The sequence below is a fragment of the Eubalaena glacialis genome, chromosome 1 (assembly GCF_028564815.1).
Source record: "Eubalaena glacialis isolate mEubGla1 chromosome 1, mEubGla1.1.hap2.+ XY, whole genome shotgun sequence".
Lineage (NCBI taxonomy): Eukaryota > Metazoa > Chordata > Mammalia > Artiodactyla > Balaenidae > Eubalaena > Eubalaena glacialis.
Window position 1 is genome coordinate 84,019,624 of NC_083716.1, and position 27,463 is coordinate 84,047,086.

Consider the following 27,463-nt stretch of genomic DNA (forward strand, 5'->3'; position numbering starts at 1 on the left):
CCTGGGTCCCAACCAGTGCCCCACAGGTTAGATGAAATATCCAACATACAGCCTCATCTCCTCCAGGCTACTGAGTTATTGGCACCAAAGAAAGGAAAAATTTATTAAGTATTATTGTTCGATACAACTACATGGAGTGCTTTTCTTTATAAATTCCTTACCATAAGCTCTTAGGTTTAATTAAATTTAATTAAAAATGTTCTTTTCATAATTTATGAGGCCTATAAAGCATTAATAAATGAATACCACTTGATTTGCCCATGAGAGGCAAAGTTCAGCTTTCTGTAATGTAAGGAACCTCTATTTTCCGTATGTTAAATGTGCTATAAAATATATCAGGTTCATTCTAAATGCAGCTTTCTGAATACAAGCATATGTCTGCAGAAGCCAAATGAATTCCAATATCTACCTCATCAAAAGGTAAACTTTTAAATAGAGCCAATCAAAATACATGTTTTAATAAATCTGAAAAAAAGAGTACTATTTTTATTTTTATATATTACTCATTTTTAATATACTTTCAACCATCAAAGCTTAGCGGTGGTAGCCAGTGAAATGAACTATACATTCATTTTTAAACCGTTCCACACGTCTGAAACGAAGCATCATTTTATTATGAGCTGACTCCTCACAATACACTTGACAAATTACCAATTCCTGACATGACATTACCCACCAGAAGATGGAAACTTAGTCTATTTATTCCAATTATTTTCCAGGATTTGGTTTTGGTTCTTTTTTATATTGGAAGCTAAAGCTTCACACATACCAATTAAGACAAGTAGGAAACATTTAAGTTTTTGCAGTTGATTCATGAATCAGAACGCCACTTCTGAAGCATACCATTCAAAGGCAAAGAAGTCTTTTGGAGAGGTACTACAATTGTAACAGTTTTCTTTTTCCCCTAGTGAAATTCTGCTTTTTACTTAACACCCTCAACATTTCAGTGTTACATTTCTGAAATAAATGTACCTGATATGAACAGCACCAATACCAATAGCTTCTAGAAATGTCCAGTGAGGGCAAAAGATTTCCTTCAAAAACACTGTGAAAGAAAATGGATACTACGTACCTGACCAGAGGTGAAGGCCATCAAATCCATAGGAGAAGAGGTCATCTCCGACACCATTTCCACCCCACTCCTCGCCCCCTCCAGGGTAGGGCGAGTACCCCTCCGTTGAAGCCCAGCCCACTCGCAGGTGAGTGGCTTCGGCGGTCATGAATGGCTCGGTGTGGTCCACCATCAACTCATAGTACCATTTCCTATACTGCGCAGACCCTTCGCTGACACCCAGAAAAATATTGGGTCTCATGCTTTAAAGAGATGGGAATAGCATGTGAGAAAATCTGAATAAAACTTTCATTGTCTTAACTTAACATCGTGCTATTCTGAATTAGTCCTGCTCCTCAAAGACATATATTACATATTAAATATGTTTCCTTAAGTACAACAAATTATTGAAGCAATCACTGAAGTCTGCAGTGACAGCCAACCTTACAGTTAACATTCAGAGACTGATGTTTGCTTCTGGGATAACTTGGCAATGTCACTCAAGGGTCTATTATTTTTTCTTAATTGCTCTTCAGCATATTTTATATCATTAATCATATTTAAGGGGAGGCACTCAGGATAGCACAGCAGGACCTAATGGAGTTACTCTTAATCCAGGACATAGAGACATTTTCCTAAGCTAAGCTTTGTGTCATACAGAGTTTGAGGCTGAAGCAAGTCATAGTCTTAGTGAAGGAACCAAGGTGATTAATCATCTTTGTTGTTCTCTATGCTTTGCTGTGAAAAGAATAATTTCTAGTTAGTTGTATTTAATTGCATTTTACTGAAGAACTTTTACCCTAAGTTAATACTAGGGATTAGTGAACGTCTCAGAAAATACTGCTCATTAACGACAGGTCTATTACATAAAGAGCCACAAAGAAAGTCTTAAATCAATCTTTTTTAAAAAATCACAACGTAGAAATATACACTAAACCCTACATTTTTGTTCGAACCAGAGTGAAGTAGCAAGTATTTCCTGGACAGCTGCTAAACACAGTGTATTAAAGTTATCACTATCACATATAACATTTCCTTAATTATAAGCTGTATTTATTATTGTTGTTGTAATTATTATTATTATTTTGTATACGGAAGGCACTATGACATGGTGGTGAAGAGCTCAGTCTCCGGAGTTAGACCTGAGTTCCATTTCCAGTTCCAACATTTTAATCTATAAAATGTAGATAACAATAACACTTTGTGCAAACACAAGCAGCGTAGAATACTTGTAAAGCACCTGGCATTGTGGCTGGCACAAAGTACCCAATGAATGTCTGATACCTTGGAAGGTAGATCTAACTGGAAATGTAGTTTTATTGCTTATTTGCAGAATGTATTATACTTTGGACATTTGAATTCAATGTCTTTATTATACATCGTAGGCACTTCACCATTGGTATTGAAGGATATAGTGTTTTTAGTTATGTTCTAAGAAGATGTAAAACACAATTATATATAATTATATCCCTGTATCATTGTCAGCCGCTCCTGAGGATGACAACAGCAATTCAGCTACCTATGAACGTGAATGAGAGCTCTTATACATTTTTTTGTAATAAATGTGTATCTTGCTTGGGTCATCTATTGTTGTTATCTCATCTGATGGGTAGAAAAAAATTCCTACACTATTCCCTGGGGAAATATGTAAAAGATTCTAATCAAACAAACAGACTATACAATGTTTTAGCGACAAAGCTAGGACGTGCAATTTTTGTTATGCTACCGATCTGGCGACGTGGGCTCTCTGAACCTACCTGCTGACGTGGTTCACAAGGCGTGTCTGCAGTAACAGGTCTCTTCCTGGCAGAAGATTGTCACAGATGAGATGCTGGTTAGAACGGACTGCTACCCCATGGCAAACACAGAGGGAGCATAAGACATCCAGAACCTGAAAAGAGAAGCCACCTTCAGACTCTCATTCCCTTCTCAGGTTCAAGTGTCGGCAGCAGTTTCCACAAACACATTCCCTCCAGTTACCTCTGACCCAGTCACTTTAAACATTACAGCCACGTGTCCACTTATTTTCCAACCTTCCTTCATACACAAACTGAGAACTGCTCCATCCTCCCATTGAGGCTACGCATAAGCACTAAGCAGTATTACCTGATTGGAACTAAACGGTGAAAAACACTCATGACAAATGTGACACACCTTTTAAAAATTATCTTTTTAAAAAAAAATAGTTTTAAAATTATTCCAGAATTTATTTCTGGCAATAAAATGGTTCACTTACCTTGTGATTTCTTCCATGCTTGTCTAAAAGTGAGATAATGGATTTAATATGGCCTTCTTTAATAATATTGAGAGCTTCTGGACTTTCTACTAACACACAGTGTAAAACTTCAAGAATACCTGAAGAGAAAAGAAAGGGGGGAAATAAGATTAACCTAGCTACAATGATCAGTGGCCTTCCTCTTCCCTATGTGTTTATTCAGGTGTTGACTGAACATAATATAATTCTTATGTGCTCAATGCATTTGTCACAGGGCACCTGTGATAGGGGACAGGTGGTGTTTGGAACGCAGGGCTGATAACCAAAGATGATGTCGAGTGAGGACAAGGCAAAGATACAGGGTTCAGCTGAGTAAGCAGGTAATTCTGCCTGCAGAGAAATGAAAGAAAGCAACATTTAAGTGGGGCCACAGAGAACTCATTCATGGCCATTTTCCAGACAGGAAAAGATGGCGGTAAAGTGCTGAGTGAAGTCTTGAATGGGGGGCATACCTCATGTGCCTGGGGTACAAAGCCAATAGGGAATGGGACACGTAGGTTAGGGCCAGCTTATGAAGCTTCTGGACACTGAAAGCATAACCCTGCAATAATGCATCCTAACCCATGGAGATCATTACATTCTCCTGGAGGTTTATAGCAAAACATGTTTCTTGGTTTGCAGAACAAGAGAAATATACAAGTTAACACAAAAATAAACAGAAATATACAATATACAAAACCTGAAAAAGAAGGGTAATATTTGTAGGTATTAGCTATCAGAGAAGATAAAATGGAATACATCTTCTCTTAAAGTCTAAAACAGAAATTAGAAAATAAGTCTCATTATCAGAATTTTTAGTGTGAACTTGAAAAGCTAAATGGGTACACGTATATTTATTTTTTCAGAGCAAGCCTGCCTTGTCAACAGTGAGAATGTAGTTCATTTGTAGCAATTAGACATAACACTTCGAAAGTGTGATCTCTGTCTGAGAGCTACTGTCTGACATCTCTGAGAGTATTGAGAAGGGTCCCAGAGGAACCTTGTAGAAAGGTTTATTCATTTCAAATGGAGATCACTTTCTTGGAAAAGAAATGTAAAGTGCTCAGGTTTACAAATGGTAGAGTATAGAAGTAATTCACTATTACTGTTACAGTTGACACTTGATCCAAACCAAAACAAGGGCTGTTAATACTAATTTCTTCACCAATGACTTAATTTTTTGAAATATAAATGCATATTCAATGAAAAAATACCCCAAAAGGTAAGTTAATTTTTGGTATGGTTCAAAATCTGTTGCTGTATTCCAACAATCGGTGCCTGTTAAAAATCAAAGAGAGCAGAAAATAATAATACAACAGGCTGATGGATAAATTAGATTTTTATATAAGGGTATGGAAACTATTTCTGCTATTATTAAAAAGGTAAGCAATAAAATAAACTCCATCATTCCAAGCTAAAAGAAACTAAAATAACAGAAAGGGAACAGCATTTTTTTTTTTGGCTGTACCGTGCGGCATGTGGAATCTCAGTTCCCTGACCAGGGGTGGAACCCACACTCCCTGCAGTGGAAGCGCAGAGTCTTAACCACTGGACCGCCAGGGAAGTCGCGGGAAAAGCATTTTTAATAGATTAGTCATATGTTATCCTGATGTTTTTGCTTCTTTGTTTTCTCCCTATTACTTATTACTATAGAGCACGTGGCTGCCTATGTTTATAAATAAAGTTGTACTGTGTTTACACGCACGTTTGTTCACGTATCTTCTTGGAACTAAAAGTATGACCCTGCAGCAGTGCATCCTAACTAATGGAGCTCATTTCACTTTCCTGGAGGTTTATAGTAGAAAATGTTTCTTAGTCTCCAAAACAAGAGAAATATACAAAATAATACAAATGGTGCTCTTGCATTAAAAAGGCAGAGCTGAGCGGCTGCAACAACAAAGTCCTATAGTCCCAGAACCCAAAATATTTACTATCTGGTCTTTTACAGACAGAGTTTGCCAATCTCTGCTATAAAATATAATCATTAAGAAAAAACCAAGTAGAAGATCAAGAAAAATAAATCCTTTGTGTAAATAAACATTCACGAAAGCCCACAGCATTCATAAACCTAAATATATCAGAAAAGATTAAAGACTAGATTTTTGGAAAGAACAGCACGTATCACAAAATGCAAGAATGGCAATGTGAAAATAAATCTCTGATTTTTCTCATATTCAGCCTATTCTAATGGAAGGGTTTCAGAGTTTTGGGTTTAACATTAAATTTTTTTTCAGTGAGGCCAGGTCAGATCCAACAAATAAACACCTAGATGAAAAGAACTACTGCCTCTAATGCTGACAATAAAAAGTCAGAGAAAACTATTTTTAATTTTAACTGTTGGAATAAACTGCAAATAAACTGCTTTTACTTTTTATAGCAAGAAATTCCTAAAGGAAAACAACTGGAAACACCAAAAGAGACATTTTCAAAAATAAAAACTAGCTAAACTGCTTTATGTGTATATTTAAATCATACTGATATATGCCTCAAACACTTAGGTAAAAAAAATGAGACAGAGAAACAGTGCTTAATATTAAGTGGCAATAGTTGACTAAAGATGATTTGACATTTAAAATTTAAATTCACTGAGTAAGACCCAGGAATGACAACAGTACATAACACTTATGGTCAGATTCTCAAAGAAAAGTTGTAAAGCTTGGTAGATCATAACAGGATTACCGGAATGAAAGAATTATGAACATGCTACAAAGTGTAAAATAAAAAATAAAAACCCACCCAAACTAGTAAGACAAAACATTTTGATAAGTTTAATAAATTTATGGAAATGATTCATGAAATTTTAATAATAACACAGAAATGCATAATGTATAACGTAAACTTTTAAGAGTAAATACAAAATTGGATATGTATTAGGACTGCAACTATGTATACTTATTTACATAGTTGAAGTCCTAATAAAAACACCAGAAGTTATTACATCAGGATGTCAGTGCTAGTTATTGCTTGACTATGAGGGAGACCCTTGAACAACATGGGTTTGAACTGCACAAGTCCACTTACTCACGGATTTTTTTTTTTCACTAAATACATACCAGAGTGCTACGTGATCCACAGTTGTTCAATCCGTGGATGTGGAACTGTGGATACAGAGCCAACTGTAAAGATATACATGGATTTTCAACAGCCCAGAGAGTCGGCACCCCCAAACCCTGTGTTGTTCAAGGGTCAACTGTACTTCTATTCCAATACTACATACACTCTATGATATGAGCACACGTAACTCTTAAAGTAAGAAACATTTCTAGGTCCTGGTTCAAGGTAGTGACATTGGAGGATTCTAAACTCAACTCCTCCCGAGAATACACCATATCTACATGTATATACGGAACAATTTCCTCTGCAAGAAACTCAAAACTTAACTGAGTGAATCCTATACATCAGGCAAACACAACAAAAAACCCCACATTGAATCAGGTAGGAGAGGCTGAGACACAATCTCGCTATAAACCCCACTCCCAAGCAGCAACCCACAATCGGCAAGTAACTCACAACCCCAAGCTTCTCCCTGAGTAGCAAAGGGTTTGGAACCCCATATCTGGCACCCCTACTTTAAGACCTGCACCTGAGAGCAAGCCCACAAAACATCTAGCTTTGAAAGCCAATGGGGCTTGCATCCACAAGACCCATGAGGCTATACCAAATTGAGAAAAAGTCCCTAAAGGGGCAGCAGGAACTCACCTACCCCAGGGCCCAGCAAAGAGGCAGCCAAAAGTACCCAGTCTTTCTGTAAAAGGCTTATGTGCTTACCTTAAAGCTCTGGCCTGAGGGGCAGGCATCTAATTTAACACAAATCTGGGGACCAAGTGAAATTCTCTCCAGAGATGGAGGTCGGCGGGCACCACCTTTGTGCTCCCCAACTGACTTGCTTCAGCTCGTGGGTATCTCCTGGAGGGAGTTTCTGTGCATGACTGGTGCCCCAGTTTTACATCTAGTGCCCTGATGCACAGGGACGCCCCTTCATCACCTGGCTGTGATGGCCAGCAGGGCCTGTGCTCGTGTGTTCCATGAAAGTCTAACAACCTGCCCAGGGCACAGGACAGACAGAGCCAACTGAAACCCACCCCCAATTTTCTGCAAAAAGGCCTATTTGCTGTCTTGGAGCTTTGGCTGGAGGGGAAGGTTTCTGATCTGGCACACATCTCGAGACCCCAGATCATCGGTGTCTCTGAGAAAGGAGCTTGTGTACATGTCTGACGCACCAGCTTTTATGGCTGTGAACCAAAGGACACATCCCTTGACAGTTTGGCTCTGGTGCCAGTGGGGCTTATGTTCAAGGCTTCAATGGGACAGTAGCAAAGAAAGAATCAGTTCTTACCTAGCTATCACCCCAGGATTTGACACTGAGAGAGCAGACAGAAACGCCCATCTCCCAGTCTTCCCCTGAATGAGGTATATTTGCATATTTTAAAGGCTGCTGCCTGAGGGTCTGGCTTTCAATCAGCCTGAATCTAGGTTCTGAGATCCTCCTCTTTGAGATGCTGACAGGTCTTGGCATACTCTCTAAAAATAAAGAAACCAACCCATCTATATGCTGCCTACAAGAGACTCACTTCAGATGTAAGGACACACACAGACTGAAAGAGAACAGATGGAAAAAGAAATTTCAGACAAATGGAAACCAAAGAAAGCTGGGATAGCTATACATATATCAGACAAAATACACTTTAAGACAAAGACTGTAATAAGAGACAAAGAAGGTCATTATATAATGATAAAGGGGTCAATCCAACAAGAGGATATAATGTTTGTACATATTTATGCACCCAACATAGGAGCAACTGAATATATAAAGCAAATATAAACAGACCTAAAGGGAGAAACAGATAGTAGTACAATAATAGTAGGAGACTTTAATGGCCCAATTTCATCAACGGAGAGATCATCCAGACAGAAAAGCAGTAAGGAAAATTGCCCTTAAACGACGCACTAGACCAGATGAACTGAACTAACATATACAGAACATTCCAACAAAAAGAAACAGAATACACATTCTTCTCAAGCACACGTGGAGCATTCTCCAGGATAGATAATATGCTGGGCCACAAAACAAGTCTTAATAAATTTAAGAAGATTAAAATCATATCAAGCATCATTTCTGACCACAATGGTATGAAACTAGAAATTAGTTACAAGAAGAAAACTGGAATATTCACAAATATGTGGAGATCAAACAACAGGCTACTCAACAACCAGTGGGTGAAAGAGGAAATCAAAAGAAAAAGCAAAAAAGACAGCAGCAAATGAAAATGGAAATACAACATACCAAAACTTATGGGATGCAGCAAAGGCAGTTCTAAGAGGGAAATTCACAGTGATAAATGCCTATAATGAGAAAAATCTCAAATAAACCACTTAACTTTACACTTCAACAAACTAGAAAAAGAAGAAACAAAGCCCAAGTTAGTACAAGGAAGAAAATAACAAAGATCAAAGTGGAAATCAATGAAATAGAGACTAAAAGACAACAGCGAAGGTCAATTTAACTAAAAGCTGGCTTTTGGAAAAGATGAACAAAACAGACAAACCTTTAGCTAGACTCACCAAGAAAAAAAGAGAAGGGACTCAAATAAATAAAATCAGAAATGAAAGAGGAGGTGTTACAACTGATACCACAGAAACAAATTGGGAAATGTGTTAAAAAATGAATTCTTAGAAACATAAAATGCACCAAAACTGAATTATGAAGAAACAGAAATTGTGAGTAGACTGATTAATAGTAAGAAGATTGAATTAGTAACCAAAAACCTCCCAACAAACACAAGTCCAGGACCAGTTGGTTTCACTGATGAATTCTACCTAACATTTAAAGAAGAATTAATATAATCCTTCTCAATCTCTTCCAAAAAACAGAAGAGAAGGGAACACTTCCGAACTCATTTTATAAGGCCAGCATTACTGTGATACCAAAAACAGACAAGGACACCACAAGAAAAGAAAATTGCAGGTCAATATCCCTGATGAACACAGATGTAAAAATCCTCAACAAAATATAACCAAAACAAATTCAACAATACATTAAAAGCATGTCAGTCCCTCTTCTAGATGGTTTAACCTTCCTTTATTGCCTCAATTCCCACCACTTCCTCCTACAAAGAATGATTAATACATACTTTTACTTAAATATTAATAATATTTATTAAGTACCTACCAGGCACTGTTCCAAGCAATGGAGATGAGCAGTAAACAAGACCTGCAAAGCCCTGGTGGAGCTTGTAGGATCTTTCTCACCTTCAACCCTTCACACATATTAATCTCAGATTTAAACACACTTTCCTTTTCTGAGACTGCAAAATCTGAACCATCTTGCAAAGGCAAAAAGTCACCTCATTTGGTGAGTCTTTACTAACGTCCGGGGATGAATTATTCCTTCTTTGCAGTATTGATCACATTTTATTAAAATTATTTACTTTCATTTCAATCTCCCATGAGACAATGAGCCCTTAAGGGCAGGGACTGGTTTAACTGTGCCTAATGCAAAACTGAGGGGCAAGGCATTATACGTATAATACAAGCAACATTCAGCTATTTGCCTTAAAACTTTTATGGCTGTGACTTTCTGAATCATTTATATTCTCATGAGCAAGAAAAATCTCTGAGGATATAACAAAATGGCTGGAAAAAACTTAACGGTAATGGGAGCATCCAAGTGCTGGGATGGTAGAGAATGTTCCTCACCTTGTTTTCTGTAATCAAAGTACAATGGGCCAGTTTGCTTTTTATCGATAGACTTACACGTTTGTTACCTGGTTTCCAAAACTGGGGAAGCTCTCCATCTGGGATCAAAGTTGACTGTGCTATTTTCTATTCACAGGTCATGCCCAGGGCTGTCCACGGGTGGACAAAATTTGTCGAGGGTCTGTATGGGAAAACTGGAAACAAGCCACAGAGCCGAAGTGCTGTATTTGGTCTGACTTTACCTACCAGGAGGAATCTAGTCTGGGGATTTCACCTCAGACCAAGTAGGCACAAGCTCCCTGGTGAACCTCGCCCACTTGAGAGAAGGAGTGAACAGAATCAGACTTGGAGCCACTCAGCACAGAAGGCCAATGAGGAGCTAGAGCAAGCCATGGTACTTGTGCTCCCAGTGTCGTCACAGGACAACAAGGAGAACCAACTGACCTGGAAAGCACAATGTCAATCCCCCCAGGACATTATTTTCTCACCTACAGTCACAAGAGTTTTGCAAAATAAAACAAAACTAAAACAATCCCAGAACACCGAGGTAGATGGAGGTTTAGATGGAACCTAGTTCCCAATGCATTAGGGGTAACATGGGTGTGATTCAGATTTGAGACAAAGGAATTATCACTTACATCTCTACTGCAAGCAACTCCAGAAGGAGTCCATGGCCTCAGCTGAAGATTTCAACATGGAAACCCCTTGCGCTAAGCTAGTGGTGAGCAAATAGGAAGGCTTCAACCTGGGCGCTAAGTGGTGTGAATCACACTGCTCCCTAGTTACGGAAACACTGGGGACAGGGCACATGCAAAACACACAGAAGTGTGGTATCCACTGCAGGATCAGTGACAGTTATAATTAGAGAAACCAGGAATTCCAAATTAGTCCAACCACAGGCTGCTTTTTTCTCTTCTCTCTTTCTAGGAGTTAAGATTTTTTGCAACGTTTTGGTCAGACCTTATTATTAGTGTCCCCAGGGCTCACTGAAGGCAAAAGGAAATAAGGAAATTTCTATTTTCGCCCTGGGTAATGAAATTTAAACAAAGCGACACAACAAGTAAAAAGACTGGGGGAAAGACACTGGGAAATGACAGAAAAAAAACGATGAAAACGCACAAACGTGAAACAAGCAGACCAAAGCTATCTATAGAGGTTATGGGAGATCGTTTTTTTCCGGATGCAGTAACAAGATACGCAGTAGACTGTCATGCTTTTAACAGAGGGACTGGTCTACTCAATATTTACAAGGCTTAATGAGGAAATAGAATAATGAGATACCGTTATTATTCTGCTGTTTTATGTACTGGTTACAAACACAGTTGAAAGCCAACGTGCCCAGATTTTAGTCCTGGCAGATTTTAGGCACATTACTTAACCTCTCTATGCTCCAGTGTCCCCGTCTCTAAAATGGGGACAATAATGGTGCCTACCCTGGGGGTCTGTTGTGAGAATATGTGGAAAGCATTTAGAACAGAGCCTGGATCCGAGCAGTGCTGTATGATCACCTGCTATTATTTTATGGTTGTAACAAAATAACATAAAAGACAAATAAAGTGAAATAAAAAGGATCAACAGGGAAACATTATAAATATGCTTCTTTTTAAACAGAGGCTAAAAATTAAAAAACAGGGAAAGGTAGGGAAATGCCAAATGGACAACACTGATTAGAAGAAAAATTCAGGGAAAATATTTATTGATCAGCAGGAAGAAATGAAATAAAGGTTATTAAAATAAAATTAGTTAAGGTAGTATATCCGGGACTGCGGTAAGAGAGCAAGAAGGGCAAGTAGACTCAACTGCAGAAAATTTTTCTTTCTTGAGACAGCAGGACTGTTGGGCCAAAAATACAGTGAAAGATTAACCAAGTAGCCTTACAACCTTACGAATGCTAAAATAAGACATAAAGCACTCCTGGTGTACAGGAATCCCTTCTCATGATATTATTCCCATTATGAGAAAAGAAGAATATGCAAATAATCAATGGTTAGAGAGAGCAGAAGACAAGTCCAGCTAGCGCCATGTTGACTAAACGTCCGAGGAGTCTGGGAGTTTTTGGGGTACACACCAAATGTGAAGCCATGAAGGAAAGAATCCGACAGGTGTAAAGGGCTGCATTTGTACCTGGGCCTGTGCATTGAGAGGGTTCCGTAGAGACACACATCTGCTGTTTTGTTCTACTACTTTAAACTAAACTGCCAATGAGTCACAACTCACATATCCCATCCAAGCCATCCTTCTTTCATGGGTGGGCACGAACATGGAACTAGAAATGGCAGAAACGTCTAGTTTGAACTGGTTGGGAGCTCAGTTGGCCCTCACCCAGAACAAATAGCAGGAGTTGAATAATGAACCAGTATTTAGCATAATTACAACGCATCTTTTTTAACATTTACAGTGAATTTTGCAGGTTACAGATTGAAGCGCTGAGAAAGGAATAATTTGTTATTATACTGTTGTATGGGTATAAATTTGAATTCAAGGAACCATTTCAGTTTAAGTATGAGATGAACTGCTAAATTTATTTTTTTCACTTTTTAAAACATATAGAGAGGGAGAAAAGAAAAAAGAAGTAATACAAATTTTGCTTTCTTTCCATAACAGAGGGCTAACTTGTGAAATAAATAGAAGTCACCCTAAATAGGGTTTCTGTATCTCACTCAAATAGAGAAAGAAAAATGAATTAAATTGACATCAATATTAAAATATATAAAGGCTTAAAAATAATGATCTTAAGAGGTATGGTCACAAGCCAAATTAGGAAAACACATAATGGCATATACTTATAATTTATAATAATGGTTTTGAGGCTAGAGAAGAAAATGGTCTCATTAAATCCTGAGCTAACATAAAGCTGAGAGGGAGAGAAAAGTGACAGGAATGAGATTAAAATATAACAGAACTTGACAAAAATAGGAAAATGAGAGGAAAATTAATAAAAATGGAAGTTAGTCAAGGTAAAGGTATTGTTGCACTGTTATTCATATACAGAAAGGTAGAATATTAGGAATGCCTTAGCAAGAAAAACAAAAAAGTTGGACCTAGGGCATTTTCTTGGAAGACAAGATGAACATGAGTGAAAAGTTTCCCATGGGGGCTTCCCTGGTGGCGCAGTGGTTGAGAATCTGCCTGCTAATGCAGAGGACACGGGTTCGAGCCCTGGTCTGGGAAGATCCCACATGCCACGGAGCAACTAGGCCCGTTAGCCACAACTACTGAGCCTGCGCGTCTGGAGCCTGTGCTCCGCAACAAGAGAGGCCGCGACAGTGAGAGGCCCGCGCACCGCGATGAAGAGTGGCCCCCACTTGCCACAAGTAGAGAAAGCCCTCGCACAGAAATGAAGACCCAACACAGCCAAAAATAAATAAATAAATTAATTAATTAATTAAAAAAAAAAAAGTTTCCCATGGTAAATTAGCTGAAATAAAACACATAAAAAGAGTAATGTAATTATAATGTACCATCCTGCCTTAGTTAGGCCTCTGATGGTTTGCTGCCTTCAGTTTAGGGAGCAATGTTTATAAAAGATAGACAAACTAGAGAAGTTAAAGGACAGCTAAAAGAAGAAAAGAAAATGTCAATTAAAGGCAGTTTATGATACAACAGAGTTAAATAATAATGTTAGAAATTTTATGCTATATAAATATGTTTGTATAAATTGTCATGTCTCAAGGCCTATGAAGTGCTGAGTGCCAGACAAGACACCATCAATACTTTAAGACAGTCTTATCTTGCTATTTATTTTTTTTTCATTTATTTGTTCATTTATCACTGAGTACATAAAATAAGCCATTCTCAGTGTTAGGTCCTGGGTATGAGTAAAGTGCAGAGCAAAAATTGATACAAGCCCTGCTCTTGTCAAGTTTACAGACCATGCAAGTTCAATTCTAACTCCATTACTTTCTTCGATCTTAAAAAAATTACCTCTGAGCTTCTTATCCTCAGATTCTTCATTTATAAAATGGAAATTATAATGGAACATACCTTACAGGGTTACTGGGGGAATACAGTGAAATAATACATATGACATTCTCAGCACAGTGCCCTAAATTAAGATTTCCTTGGCCACACAATGCAGTCATTAAAATGTATACAAATCCAACAACTGTGTCTCTCTGTGAAATATTAGTATCTATAGAAATTCTGGCAGATGTAATTAACTGCTCTAATGCCTTTTAAATAAATATTTAGAAGATCTACACATTTCGGCATCTTCAAGATGGATTTCTCCAGGACAAGAGAAATACAGATTAATCAACTCTTCAAAAAGATACTTGCCTCAAAGCAGCAAATATTTATTCAGAAAATTATTTTGGGCAGAAATGTAAAATGATCATAGCATCTGCCTGAGCTTTATGTCAATTTTGAAAGTTCTCTTGCAGCATGAGGACAAGTCAGGGGCATTCCTTCCGATAAGCACAAAAGAAACAAATACAAAGGGATAGAATAAACTAATTCTTTTTTTTTTTTTTTTTAGGTCTTTAATCCATTTTTTTTTTCACACACACACACTGTATTTTATTTTTACAAGAGATAAATAGACTGACACCAAGCAGAATAAACTAATTCTGATACTTGGCAAGTGTGAAAAAAGGGGAAGGAGAAAAGTTACACGATACATCATTTAATGAAAAACCACAATTTCAGATAGGGTGTTAAGTGCAGAATGGTATGCAGTCCTGAGATATACCAATATGCATGGAGAAGAGAACAGCTTAAAAATGCTGTTTAAAAGTGGATATAGTTTTAGGAGGGTAAGCAACTGCTTCAGACCAGAGAATATCAGAAAGTACTGGCAGAGAACTTCAAAATACTCAGTCACGTGGTGGAGAGTAGTATTTTAGATCATTCACTTCTACACTGCATTGTGTAATGTGATTCAAGAGAGCAAAAGAAAAAGGGGACACAGTGCAGTGATGCCCAAGAAGGCTAGCCGGGTTAGGATACCCCCCAAAATCACTTCCACCTCAGAAATTCTACGAATCTCTGTCAACTGAGCTGGTCTATTTATATGAAAGGGTTATTATTCTCCCTCATGGTATTAGAAGAATACAATTGCACATAATCATTTGCTTCCCCCCACCAGAGGGGCGTCTATCATGAAGGGGAAGAGCATGAAATAGAGCCATACTGCAAGTGACACAGTGTAATTACTTTACCAAAGATGACGCTAAAGAATATTTAATAACCAGAATGGCATGAGCAAAACTCAAACAGACGAGACACTGGCATTAAACAGTCATCTACCAGCAGCAAAGCAGAAGAGCTGATGTAAATCAATTATACTTCGATAAAATTTTTGAAAAAAATGAAAAAGCGCTGAAACGTCAGTTCTGTCCATAACAATGAGACAGAAGTTCAGTACCTGAAGAGGACTAGAAACCGACCAGGTGAAATGCAGAGATCACTGTGGTTTTGTTTTTAATAAGCAGTTTTTCTCAAGTGAGCCCTCCCTGGATAATATAGTTTCTCTGAGACAAGACTTCCTCTTTTATTCCTCTCACTAACCAGGATTTTGTAGAATGCCACCCTAAAGGGCTGTGTGCAGAGAAAAATACAATAAGTAAAAGTGGGGAGCACTCACATCTGCAAACCAACCGTGGAGAATCTAAGGAAGCAGGATGGAAACATGAATTCCAGGAACCGCCCAAGAAAACCCCTGGGAGACAAAGGCTCTCGCGAATTGGTGGGAGGTGGCAGCTGCAGCGTGGATGGAGACCAGGCACCCAGGACGGGCGAGACAAGTGTAAGGCTGCCATAAAACAACGGCTTGCCCTTGGCTGCAAAATCGGCAGCAGCAGCCCAGGCCACTGGGGCCAATGTGGAGTAATGTCAGGACAGCACTACAGCCCTCCAAGGTCAGGGAAGTGACCAAAACAGGTGCCAACTGACCCCTGCCCTTGGGCAATCAACCTTTCGCATGTTTCTCATCTAAATATTCAGGTGGCTGGTTAATTAAAGCCTAGGGAGACCACCTCTGTATATTATGCTCCTTTCTGGGGTTTAAAGCCCTGGCCTACAAAAGCCATCTCTCTATAAAAGCCAGGGATGCTCTCAGCCTGGATACTTCTGGTATCCTTCACACTTTAATGCCTACTGCTAGAAATTAGTGATGTGGTTAAATGGTAACTACGGAAAATGATTATAAAATCAATTCTATGTTGCAAAGCACTAAATTTTTTTTCTCAAATATAAGATAGTTGAAGATTTTTTTCAAGAACCATTTTCTAGAAATGTAATTTGCCATCAATCCCACACAAGGATTTTTAGAAAAGCATTCTGGAAAGGACACAGATTTTGGATAACCTAGCAACTTGGATCATGTTTGCATTCAGAAAAGAATGTTCTCATTCATTTGTACTTGACTTTGGGGGAATTCTTTCTTCATTTTTCACATTGCTGGTGAGATATTTCAAAATACAGGAAGCCCTCCAAATCCGGATCTCTGTCCCCTCTTTTTTTTTTCCAGCTACAACTTAACGCTTTACTGAGAAAGGAAGAAGTATGGCTGTATACTAAGTTTTCTAGCATCATTCAAAAGTGAGTAATTTTAACAAGGGTCTTAGCTAACTACTATTTTTTTTAATTTATTTATTCTTTTTTTTGGGGGGGGGGGGCTGCATTGGGTCTTCGTCACTGCGCGCGGGCTTTCTCTAGTTGCCGCGAGCAGGGGCTACTCTTTGTTGCGGTGCGCGGGCTTCTCCTTGCAGTGGCTTCTCTTCTTGTGGAGCACGGGCTCTAGGTGTGCAGGCTTCAGTAGTTGTGGCGCACGGGCTCAGTAGTTGTGGCTCGCGGGCTCTAGAGAGCAGGCTCAGTAGTTGTGACGCATGGGCTTAGTTGCTCCACGGCACATGGGATCTTCCCGGAGCAGGGCTGGAACCCATGTCTCCAACATTGGCAGGTGGATCCTTAACCCCTGTGCCACCAGGGAAGCCCCTTAGCTAACTATTAAATTAGTAACCTTTAACTTCTAATACATGATTTCAAACATTTAGAGGGGATATCTTTGAAAAATGTATTCTCTGCTTCCCTGTCTTAAGTGACCCATCAGCATTAAACGTAATTTACATATCTTGATGACCCAAGATCATTATTTAAAACACCAATCATTGTAATGTGCTCTAGGTGACTCTCTGGATGCAAATGGATAATTATGATGTGGGGTTACAGAGTCAAAACATATTGATCCCAACAACTATCATAAAAGATTTTCTTTAAAAGGTCTCCAATATCATCATGATTCTGATTTAGTGCTTCTTATAAGGTTCAGGTACATAAACTCCTGGGTTTAACACAGCTGACTTTCTGCAAAATCAAAAGCTTTCAATCAAGAGCTAAAGTTGTCTTCTCCATGGCTAGCTCCTAGAACACTGTCCCTTTCTCTGTTAGCATTAGTGTTGTTTGAATTGTTGGTATCACTTAAAAAGGTTACCTATGATTTCTGCATCCCTAACAGTGGATCTCATATAATATCCTGTGAACTCATATTCTTTCTAACTCAATTGCTCATACCTAAGTAGATACTAAGGGGGAAGAGTTTCCTACACACAAGATTCTGGGACAAATTATTCCACTGGTTACAAATTTTTCCCTTTGACAAATGATGAGCTTATGCTTTGCAAGAAATAGTTGTGCCATCTTTGGAAGCTTTAAACTATCATGTTTCCAGTTAGCAAAAGCTGGATTGGACATGAGCGCAAAGCTTTGGCAATTCATGACCACTCAAAGCCCCTTATTCCTGCTTAACGCCAGAGGGAACTTCATTCATGGCACTTGCTAAGAGTGGGAGGAATTGGCAGGAATCCCTAAGAAGGCCATTTTGATCCCTGCAAAACTATCTGGGGGAATAGACTGTGTGAAAAATAAGACTTAGAAAAAATATGCAGCCTCCTGACCAGCGGACTGTTCTTAGCCATCTCTTGAAATGCTCAAAAAGTATTTCAAGGGTTAAGAACATCCTAAAGAAACACCCAGCCTTCAGAAATACATCAACTCAATCAGTGTACTTGCTCATACAAGTCTTTTGTCTTTTCAATTAAATTTGACCCAGAGACATAGTCACACATGAAGTCTGGGCCAATGTCCGATTTATCTCCCCTCCCCCACAAGAAATTCATAGTGGTTGCTCTTAAAAACTGATCAGATGTTCTAAGAAGGCTTTATGCAGTAGCGATACTGGTCAACTTTAGATAATGCAGAATGTGAACAAAAAAATCAGCTGCCTCTTTATATCATATAGTGAAAGAGCAGATGCTGCCAGGGCCCTGGTCAGACTCTCATCCTCTCCATTCAGTGAACACTGCCTGATTTCCAACTGCCAGCGTCTGCATTTCTTTGCTTCGAGATTTGTTGTGACCACAGTGGTAGCCAGAGGAGCCCCAGAACTAACGTCTCCAGGGAGCAGCTCCAACCAATGACAGAAGAGAAGCTGGTTATTAACACTCCAACCCTCTCGCCCCTCAGGTGGGATAACTCTAAGGCACGAGTCCGCAGAATCACCCCGCCCCCAAGTAGCTCCACATTCCCACGGCGGTAACCTGCTTATCAACACACCCTCTCTGGCCCCTTCTCTACCTTGGCTCATGTCCACTCACGCCCCAAATAAACTTGCCCTTCGACCCTTGTCTCAAGGTCTACTTCTGGTGGAACCCAAACTAAGGTAAGCTTTTTCACTAACACATCCTTTTGCTGACTCTTTTCATGTCTTCATCAGATTTCTACTTAAGTTTGTACCAGTTTATTTTGAGTTTTGTCCATTGCCCTTTTCTGAAGGCAACTGAGAGCTCATAGACCCCCAACTCTGCTCTGCTGCTCATATACAGACACAGAAGCTACTCGTACAGCTGGGAGATTGACAAGCAGAGGAGAGTGTGTATTCAGCAATCTCAGATAGAGAGAAACTAAGATGATGCATATGGAAGCACTCAGTAAACAATACAGCATGATTGAAATACATTTATATTATTTCTGTGTGTGCATATACATATATATGCATGTCCTTATTGTTACTGTCTCTCTTAAAAACTAAGCAACATTCTACTTCCTCCAGGGGAAAAAACGCAGTTCACTAAAAGAATAAATGTAACTACAGCAGAGAAACCTGTTCAGTGAAAAAAATTTTAGATACTTAAAAACTAGGAGGCTACAAGGTGTAGTGAACATATTTCAAGCCTGATGTGAGGGAGCTGGTTTTCATCTTGGCTATAAAAATTAATTCTAGCATCTCAGAGCAGTCGTTTCAAGGTTCTATGCCTCAATTTTCTTCCTCCAAAGTGAAAATGTTAGGTGAAGCATTCTCTAAGGGTCCTTCCTACTCTTGACTTTCACCCTGCTCTCTCAGTGCACAGGGCTTCTATTTTAAGTAGAAATGCCCGCGACCAACACCTGGATTGGGAAATGATCATAGCAAGTAGCGATTTGTAGCCAATGGAACTGTGCCTATAACTGACTAAATTGAAGACTGTAAACATTGGACTCTGTGTGGCTGAGCTTGAAACCATATGCAAGCCTCTGTGTCCCTGCCCTTTGAAGTAAAAGGCTTTTGCTTTAGTCTCCCAGGCCTCCCTTAAGTCTCAAAAGGCTGGCTCAAGAGTTAAAGATTAGGAAATGTGAAGATGCAGAAACAAAAGAACAGCCTTGGGCCCGGAAACTAGTAACAATTTAGACTATACATCTGCCACATAGCAGAATCACCAAACTCCCAGTTCCCTGAAATACACAGATAAAGGCCTGACACACATTCCTAGATTGTTTTTATAAGAAGCAGACCCCAACCAGATGAAAATTGCTGACTGCAAGCGCATATACTCAACAGTGTTTGAAACCAGAAGGTTGATGATGCTTGAAACTTCACCTTGATGCCAACCAATCCGAGACCCGTGCATGAGCTGATCACACACCCTGCAGCCCCCTCCCTCACAATGCCTTCCCTGAAAGCCATCGGGAAGCTCGAGTCTTTTGAGTGTGAGCTGCCTGTTCTCCTGGCTTGGTGTCCTGCAATAAACGCTGCACTTTCCTTCACCACACCCGTGTCGGTAGACTGGCTTTACTGCATGCCAGTGAGCGAACCCAAGTTTGGTCCTGTAACAAGCTTAAAGGATGCTCTGCTCTGTTCTTTCCTTCTCTCTCTCTCCTCTTTTCCTTTGAGCTTTTTTTGCTGTGCATTTTTTTAAAAGTGAAGCAGCTGATTTGTCCAGAATTCATACTGCATCCTGAAGGTTGCTCTGTTCCTTTCTCTTTCCAGATACTCCCTGGGCCAGGGAAAGAGACCAGCATACTTCTTGTATCTACTGGAGCTTGCCAACAATTTTAGATGCTTTGAACCAAGAATTTATCCATTTTGCAATCCCTGCCATCATCTTACTACTATTTGATCACTTCCTCCTAGTAGCTATTCAGTTTTTCCTTATTGAATATATTCCATATTGATTCATAGTCATCTCATTCATGCTGTGATACCCTGAAAACCCTTGTCTCATAATTCTTGCACCTTTTTCACCTCAACAATCTCCTTTTCTATTTTTGCCACCCAACAATCCAGGAATGCCTCAGAACTCATTGTTACTCCAATTTCTCTTAACTTAGATTTAAGTTCCTGGATCTTGAACTTTGAAATTTCACTCTGTGACTTAAAAGCAACCTCCTTTGACCATAGCTATCTGTTCTTCTACCTCTCTATCCATTCAATTCCAACAAACCTGTCCCTGAATGGGTCTTTATCATGAAAAGTCATGGAATTATTTCTGTATTGACAGGTATATTATTAAGTGAATTCAAACTGTCATTCATTCAATCAACAAATACTATTAAGCCCCTACTAAGTGCCAGATGGTATGGCAGGTCCAGAGAATACAAAGATCAATAAAACCGAGGCCCTACCTTCAAGGAGTTCACTACTAATGTAGGAGATGGAGAGGAAAAATAAACAACAGAAATGGGCAGTAGTGCTATAGAAGGGCAGCTAATGGAACATTATGCAGACAGATGGAGGAGCAACAGATTCAGTCTGGGGTGTCCCTGAAGCAACCTGCAGTGGCAGAGTTCAGGCAGGCCTGGTAAGCACAGGTACATCTCCACAACAATGTAAAAGTAACATACTTGTTAGAGACAGATGTATCAGATTTATTGCCTTTAACTATTTTACAATGATGCAGACTGTTTATTGGTATTTATTAAATCCCTTTAAAATAAACTATTGTGCTACATGATTTGGAAAACTAATTTTTTTTTCCATATCTGTCTACATAATCATTTGAAGACAAGTTAAAAATGTGAATTCCAAACCAATCCTTTTTTCTCAAATTCAATTCACTTAAACTAAAGAACAAAAACAATTCACCCAAACCATTCCTTTTATATGTATGGTATTGTAATGTACTAATGTATTAGTACATTAGGAATAATTGATTTGAAAAGTAATGGGAATTCTGGCTCTTCAGTGGCTTTCCGAACTTCATTCTTTTTTAAATGTAAATGAAGATACGGTTAGACTGCTTTTCAGAAATAACGAATGAAAATACCAATGATTTTAGCAACCAGTAAACTTTCTAACCTAGTAAAAGGAAAACGTTTATACTGCACTGAATCTCGGTTTTTAATGTCTTAAGGGACATAAAATAGAAAAAAAAAACAGGAATAATATATCATAAAAAGGAGATAGTGGAAAACATACCAGAAGAAGCTTCCAGTCTTTCCAATCGGCTGATTAACCAGTCGAGGGAGCCAGAAAATTGAGCACAGTTTTTACGATTTCCTCTAATTAGAGCCGCTGCAAAACAAAAAGCAGATTTCACAATTACGTGATTTTCTAGTTCAAAACCAAAGTAAGCTAATAGTAGCCATAAAATGTTGGATCAAAAACAAAATACCTTTATTTTATACCTAAAATGCATACAAATACACACATATATACATACACAAAAATTGAGACATTAAAAAAATTGGTATTTATTAATGGAGACTGAAAAAATTACTGCTTATTAGAAGGACTATATTTTGAGAAAGTAACATTTCATATTGGAAAGTCATAATGAAGGGTAATGGAAAAACCAGTGTCCTGGGAGTTTCCTCACTTGGATTCTAATATTCCTTTCTTTTAATTAGCTGTGAGACTAAATTATTTAATTCCCCTAGAGCTCAATTTTCTCACCTATATAATGAAGAAGTTAAGATAACATCAGTTTACCAGAAAATGTGGCACAAAATACTAGGAGATAGAACTGGTAACTATAACAGACACGCAAAGAGATATCATTAAATGTTACAGGAAAAAGAGGGTGGGAGGGAAGATGGCTAGTAAGTTTGAAAACCATTTTTCCCCCTGTATCTCTTCTTTCCATTTAGAGATTCACAAGGCACATTAAAGACTCTAAGAACTAACCCCTGCAATAAAGTCATCTATTCTAACTTTGCTTAACCTAGTGTTTTCTACACTTCTTTGACCAAAGAACCCATCTTACATGAAATTCCTATGTGACCCTTAGGATCTCTTTCAACCCAAATGATATACTCAATTTAAAACTTTTATTGTTTCTAAATCATTCACTTCTTTCAAAGCAAATGTGATAAATATTTTATGTAAATTCTACTCTTACACCCATAAGATTGTTCAGAAACTGTATAACTGTTTATAAAGGGCTGATGAGGTTTTTATATTAAAAAAAATATGTTTAATGTGAAAAAGATGTTGCTATCAGAAAAATCACTATTTAAAATCTGTTAGTGCTAGGAAACAGTCTGAAGAACTGAAGTTTGAAAATACCACCTGTTCATCTCCTTGTTAACAGCAAAACAAAGGAGACCCTGTAGCAACAGAGTTCAATTAAACTTAAAGACTTCCTTCACATTTCCTCTTTCCTCCCCCAAAAAGTTGGCCTGAAAGTAAGAAAAGAAATAATGACAGAAAAGACAGGAAGGCTTCAGTTCTTGCAACTGCATAAGAAAAGCTCTTTTGTGAATGGAGCCCCCATAACATTTGTACAAATATTACAAGGTGATGTATTCAATTACTTAGGCTCTCTTCCAGCTCTGGGACCAAGAAGAACCAGCTACACACACACACACACACACACACACACACACACACACACAGAGGGACAAGTGTGTCAAGGATGAGGTGTAGTAGAGGAATGAGGAGTCCTATATGCTCAGTGGGACTTCTAATCTTAACCTGTAGGAACATCTGTTCCTGACTTAGAACAGCAGCAACTGGGGGAAAGTATACAGTGAAGTTTTTGAATCTTCATAGAGTTTCATTTGTTTAAAATTTAACCCACTCCTTTAATTTTGACTAATGGTTTTTAAAATTAAAGATATTAACTATTTTCTAGAGGTCAAATGTTAGAGATAAGGTGATTCTTGAAGAAACTAATAATACACAAATAAACCCTTTTAATAAACCATGGAACGTTTAAGAAAATCATACAGTAAGCCACAAAGAAAACTTCATTAAACTTACTACAAACAGAAATGGTGTACAGACTATGTTCTCTGACAACAAGGTAATGAAATTTTAAATTAGTAAGAAAAGCAGAAACAAAAATAAAACCTACATAAAAATTTAAACTCTCTCCTAAATAATTTTTTAGTCAATGAGGGAATCAATACCACAATTTTAGAATATCTAGTAAACATCAAAAATAGCAATGCTAACTTATAAAATCAATGGTCGATGGTCAAAACTTTACTTAAGGAAAAATAGACTAAACACTTTAATTGCTAAGTAACAGGGTGAAAAATGTTAACTAAACACTCCTTTCAAAATATACAAAAAGAATATCAAAAATATTAGAATAGGAAAAATAGAGAGCAATAAAAGCAGAAATTAATAAGTTAGAAATAGTAGAAGTGATCTATGTAATAAATTGAAATATGATTGATCAATATGGTCAAGGATTCTTTTTAAATATAAGCTAAATACCAATGACATTAATCAAGAAAAAAAGAGAAAAAGAACAAAGTTAAGAAGGAAAAGGAATTACAAACACAGCCACTTTATATATCTCTGTACTGGAATTTTTGAACATTTAGGAAAGAGGATGGCCTCCAAATATATTTTTTTTCACCAGAATTGACCAAAGAAGAAAATCTAAATAGAGTAACAAACCATGAGTAATATTGAGAAGTATGTCAAAGACCAAAAACTTTTTTTTACATTCAAGAATTAAGTCATTTCTATAATAAACTGTTCCAAAGTAAAGAAAGTAAGAAAACCTCCCTACTTTTTTACAAAGACAGTATAACTTTGATATCAGTGCCTACCAAAGAGAGTATGCATATAAGAAAAACTAGAGGGAATGGGAAAAGAATCTAAAAAAGAGGGGATATATGCATATGTATAACTGATTCACTTTGCTGTACAGCAGAAACTAACACAATATTTTAAATCAACTAGACTCCAATAAAAATTTGTTAACAAAAGGAAAACTAGAGGGGACGCTTACCTATGAAAGCAGATCCCAAAGTCTTATACAAGGATGGTATTTACAAACCATATTCAGCAGTGCATTAGCAGCATTAACTCAAGTGGGGCTTCATTACTCCAGTGAGACAGAAATGTATTAGGAAATCTGTTTATAAGTCACAGGAAACAGATGATGATCTCAATAGACTCTGTATGTACTTCTAATCAACAGAAAATTGAACTCAGTCAAGCAGAATGCCTCCTGAACATTATCAATGTGTGTGTGCACGTGTGTGCTCGTGCAGAGCATGCTTCCCAAAGAAACAGAGTGTGTGACTTATTATAAGTCAGCAAGTGACCCGTGAAAAAATCAGCTGAGTTTCTAAAGTAATGGAAAAATATACAGAGACATACAAGAAAGCTCATCCTAACACTATTTATAATAGCAAAGCACTGGAAACAGCTTGAGTGTGGGCTAAATAAATGATGACACATCCCTTCAGTAGGGTAGAATACATCCACTAAAGCCTGATGAAGGTTTACAGTCACTGCCGAGGAAAGATGTCCACAATACAGAAGTCAGGGGAAACCAATGCTATAAAAGAATATTGAGACTGTGATCCCATTTTGGTGAAGTAAATGTATATACTTGATATGCATGTGCACAGAATGGAGAAATTGCATTTTTTTAGAATATTTCTTAGAGAATGAGAGCTGACTTTTTGAGAAATAGATCATGATAAGTTCCTGGGATAGAAACAGACCTTGAGGAACATTGATAAGGGTGGGAGAGCTCTCCCCGGGTCAGAAGGGGAAATTTTCTTATTCTAAAATGGGGGGTGGGGGGAAGGAATGAATGGAGCTGGGAGGAAAAAGGGTCACCCTCTGTGATACGATTCTGCACAGGGACCCTCTGAAGCCACAATAAATTCTGTAAAATAAATAAACAAACAAACAAATAACTCACAAAGGCTGGATAGGAATGGAAGTTTGTACGAACCACTGAGGAGGTGATGATATGCAGCAAGATATTATGTAACCTCAGAGAAACATCAGATAATAAGGAAGAAGCATGCAAGTGGGAGAAATGCCCCTAAGTGTACAGATATCAAAGGGAAATCTTAAGTCCGCTCCAGTCCATAAAACTGGAACGTGGACCAAGTCAACTAAACCTTCAGGGGATCAGGCCACAGCTAATGTCCACTAGCCGGGATTTGCTATTGTTTATGTATGCACGTGGGTGTGTGAAATGTTTTACATGTACTTTATGTTATATTTAGAGTCAAAGAAATATTTTTTAAAGGTTATACACCAAAATGTGTGGTCACATTTAAAAGTCGTTTCTACCTTCTTTTTTTGGTCAATTATCTAAGTTTTTTATCATGAAGATGTATTCATTTTTAAGTTAAAGAACACAATAAAGTTACTTCCTTTTTAAAAAGAGAAAGGAAAACAATGCCATTAATACTGACAGTGGCAGTAGCTATCAGATGACTCGGAGCACCACTCTCATGGCCAAAGAACAATGGCAACTTTACATTGCACCTCAATGTACAGAAACAAACTCAAGACAAATGTAGCTTCATGCATGCTATACCTTAAAATACTCTGTTATTGCTGCCTAATTGGCCTGGAAGAAAGTTAAAACCTTTCACCCGCCATACTATTTTTCCTCATTTATTTAAGAAATATTAACGTTAATGCATCAGGCACTATGGTTGGTCCTACAAATATAAGCTTGAATAAAGTGTGACTATAATACAATGGTTTGCAGGTCTTCTTCTAGCATATTCTAAGCTCCTTTAGATCTGACGCTCTGTCTTATTACACTTTTGCACATTGCCTGAAACTTAGAAGGTATGTTATTTCTTAAGGAATAAATAGTATCCAGTCTCTTATGGAATAACATCGGTGGTAAGCGCAAACTTTATTTATATATTTTTAAAAATAAATTTATTTATTTATTTATGGCCACATTGGGTCTTCATTGCTGCACGTCGGGCTTTCTTTAGTTGCTGTGAGCAGGGGCTACTCTTCGATGCGGTGCGTGGGCTTCTCATTACGGTGGCTTCTCTTGTTGTGGAGCACAGGCTCTAGGCGCATGGGCTTCAGTAGTTGTGGTGTGTGGGCTTAGTAGTTGTGGCTCGCGGGCTCTAGAGCACAGGCTCAGTAGTTGTGGTGCACAGGCTTAGGTGCTCTGCAGCATGTGGGATCTTCCCGGACCAGGGCTCGAACCCGTGTCTCCTGCGTTGGCAGGCGGAGTCTTAACCACTGCATCACCAGGGAAGTCCCAATTTAAATACTATAAACACATTTTGAACTAAGTGCATATGATGGAAGTGCTAGTTCAGTGAACCAAACTTCTTTTGGTGTTGAGTAACTCATTAAATCCTTAAACTTTTATCAATCAGAATATGAAATGCAAGTAATATTGGCACTTAATTGAAAAATCATTACTGTTAAAAATATTCTATTCTGTATTTCTTACTAGTATCATAACATCCCCATGTCTTCATGCTTTTGTGTTTTAAACTCTGACTCAAAAATTCTCAAAATACTAACAGAATCAGAAAATTACAGATGGACTGAGATACAGGGACTTCCAAGATAACTCTCACTTTTAAAATTTAGTCAACAAATACTGATTACCTGCTTTGTATCAGGCACTGTTCTAGGTGCTGGAGACACACAGGAAATAAAACTATGTTTCCTCTTGGAGTTTACTTTCAAAGCCTAGAAATACTAAGTGAATAGGCCTTAAACAGCACAGACAAATGAGGAGGCAACAGAACTAGAATCCAGAAAGATATTTATAATATTCAGATTAACAAGTGAACACTCCTAAATCTTGAAAACCATTAAAAACAAAAACAAACAGAACAAAAAAAACCTCAGAATGTTGTTGAAGAATTTGAGTGTAGTCTGTGGGTTCCCAGAGTAGGCTGCCCCAAAATGTGCCTCTATGGCATATTGAGTATTTTGAATTAAAGTTACTTAAGAAATGGCCAAAGCAAGAGGGACACTCTGACCCTCCTGTCTCCCCGAAAGCAGGAAATAAATC

At 38.1% G+C, this 27,463-nt stretch overlaps 1 protein-coding gene across 1 annotated transcript in view; it reads right to left on the reverse strand.

Moving 5' to 3' along the window:
• RYR2 (ryanodine receptor 2) overlaps positions 1–27,463 on the reverse strand; it is a 537,153-nt gene that overhangs the window by 319,225 nt on the left and 190,465 nt on the right. Inside the window, exons 17-20 of the mRNA XM_061190410.1 lie at positions 21,673–21,768; positions 3,288–3,406; positions 2,809–2,942; positions 1,073–1,314 (exon numbers count right to left, since the gene is read on the reverse strand). Of these exons, the coding sequence (XP_061046393.1) occupies positions 1,073–1,314; positions 2,809–2,942; positions 3,288–3,406; positions 21,673–21,768 (591 nt within the window). The remainder of the gene's footprint in view (positions 1–1,072; positions 1,315–2,808; positions 2,943–3,287; positions 3,407–21,672; positions 21,769–27,463) is intronic.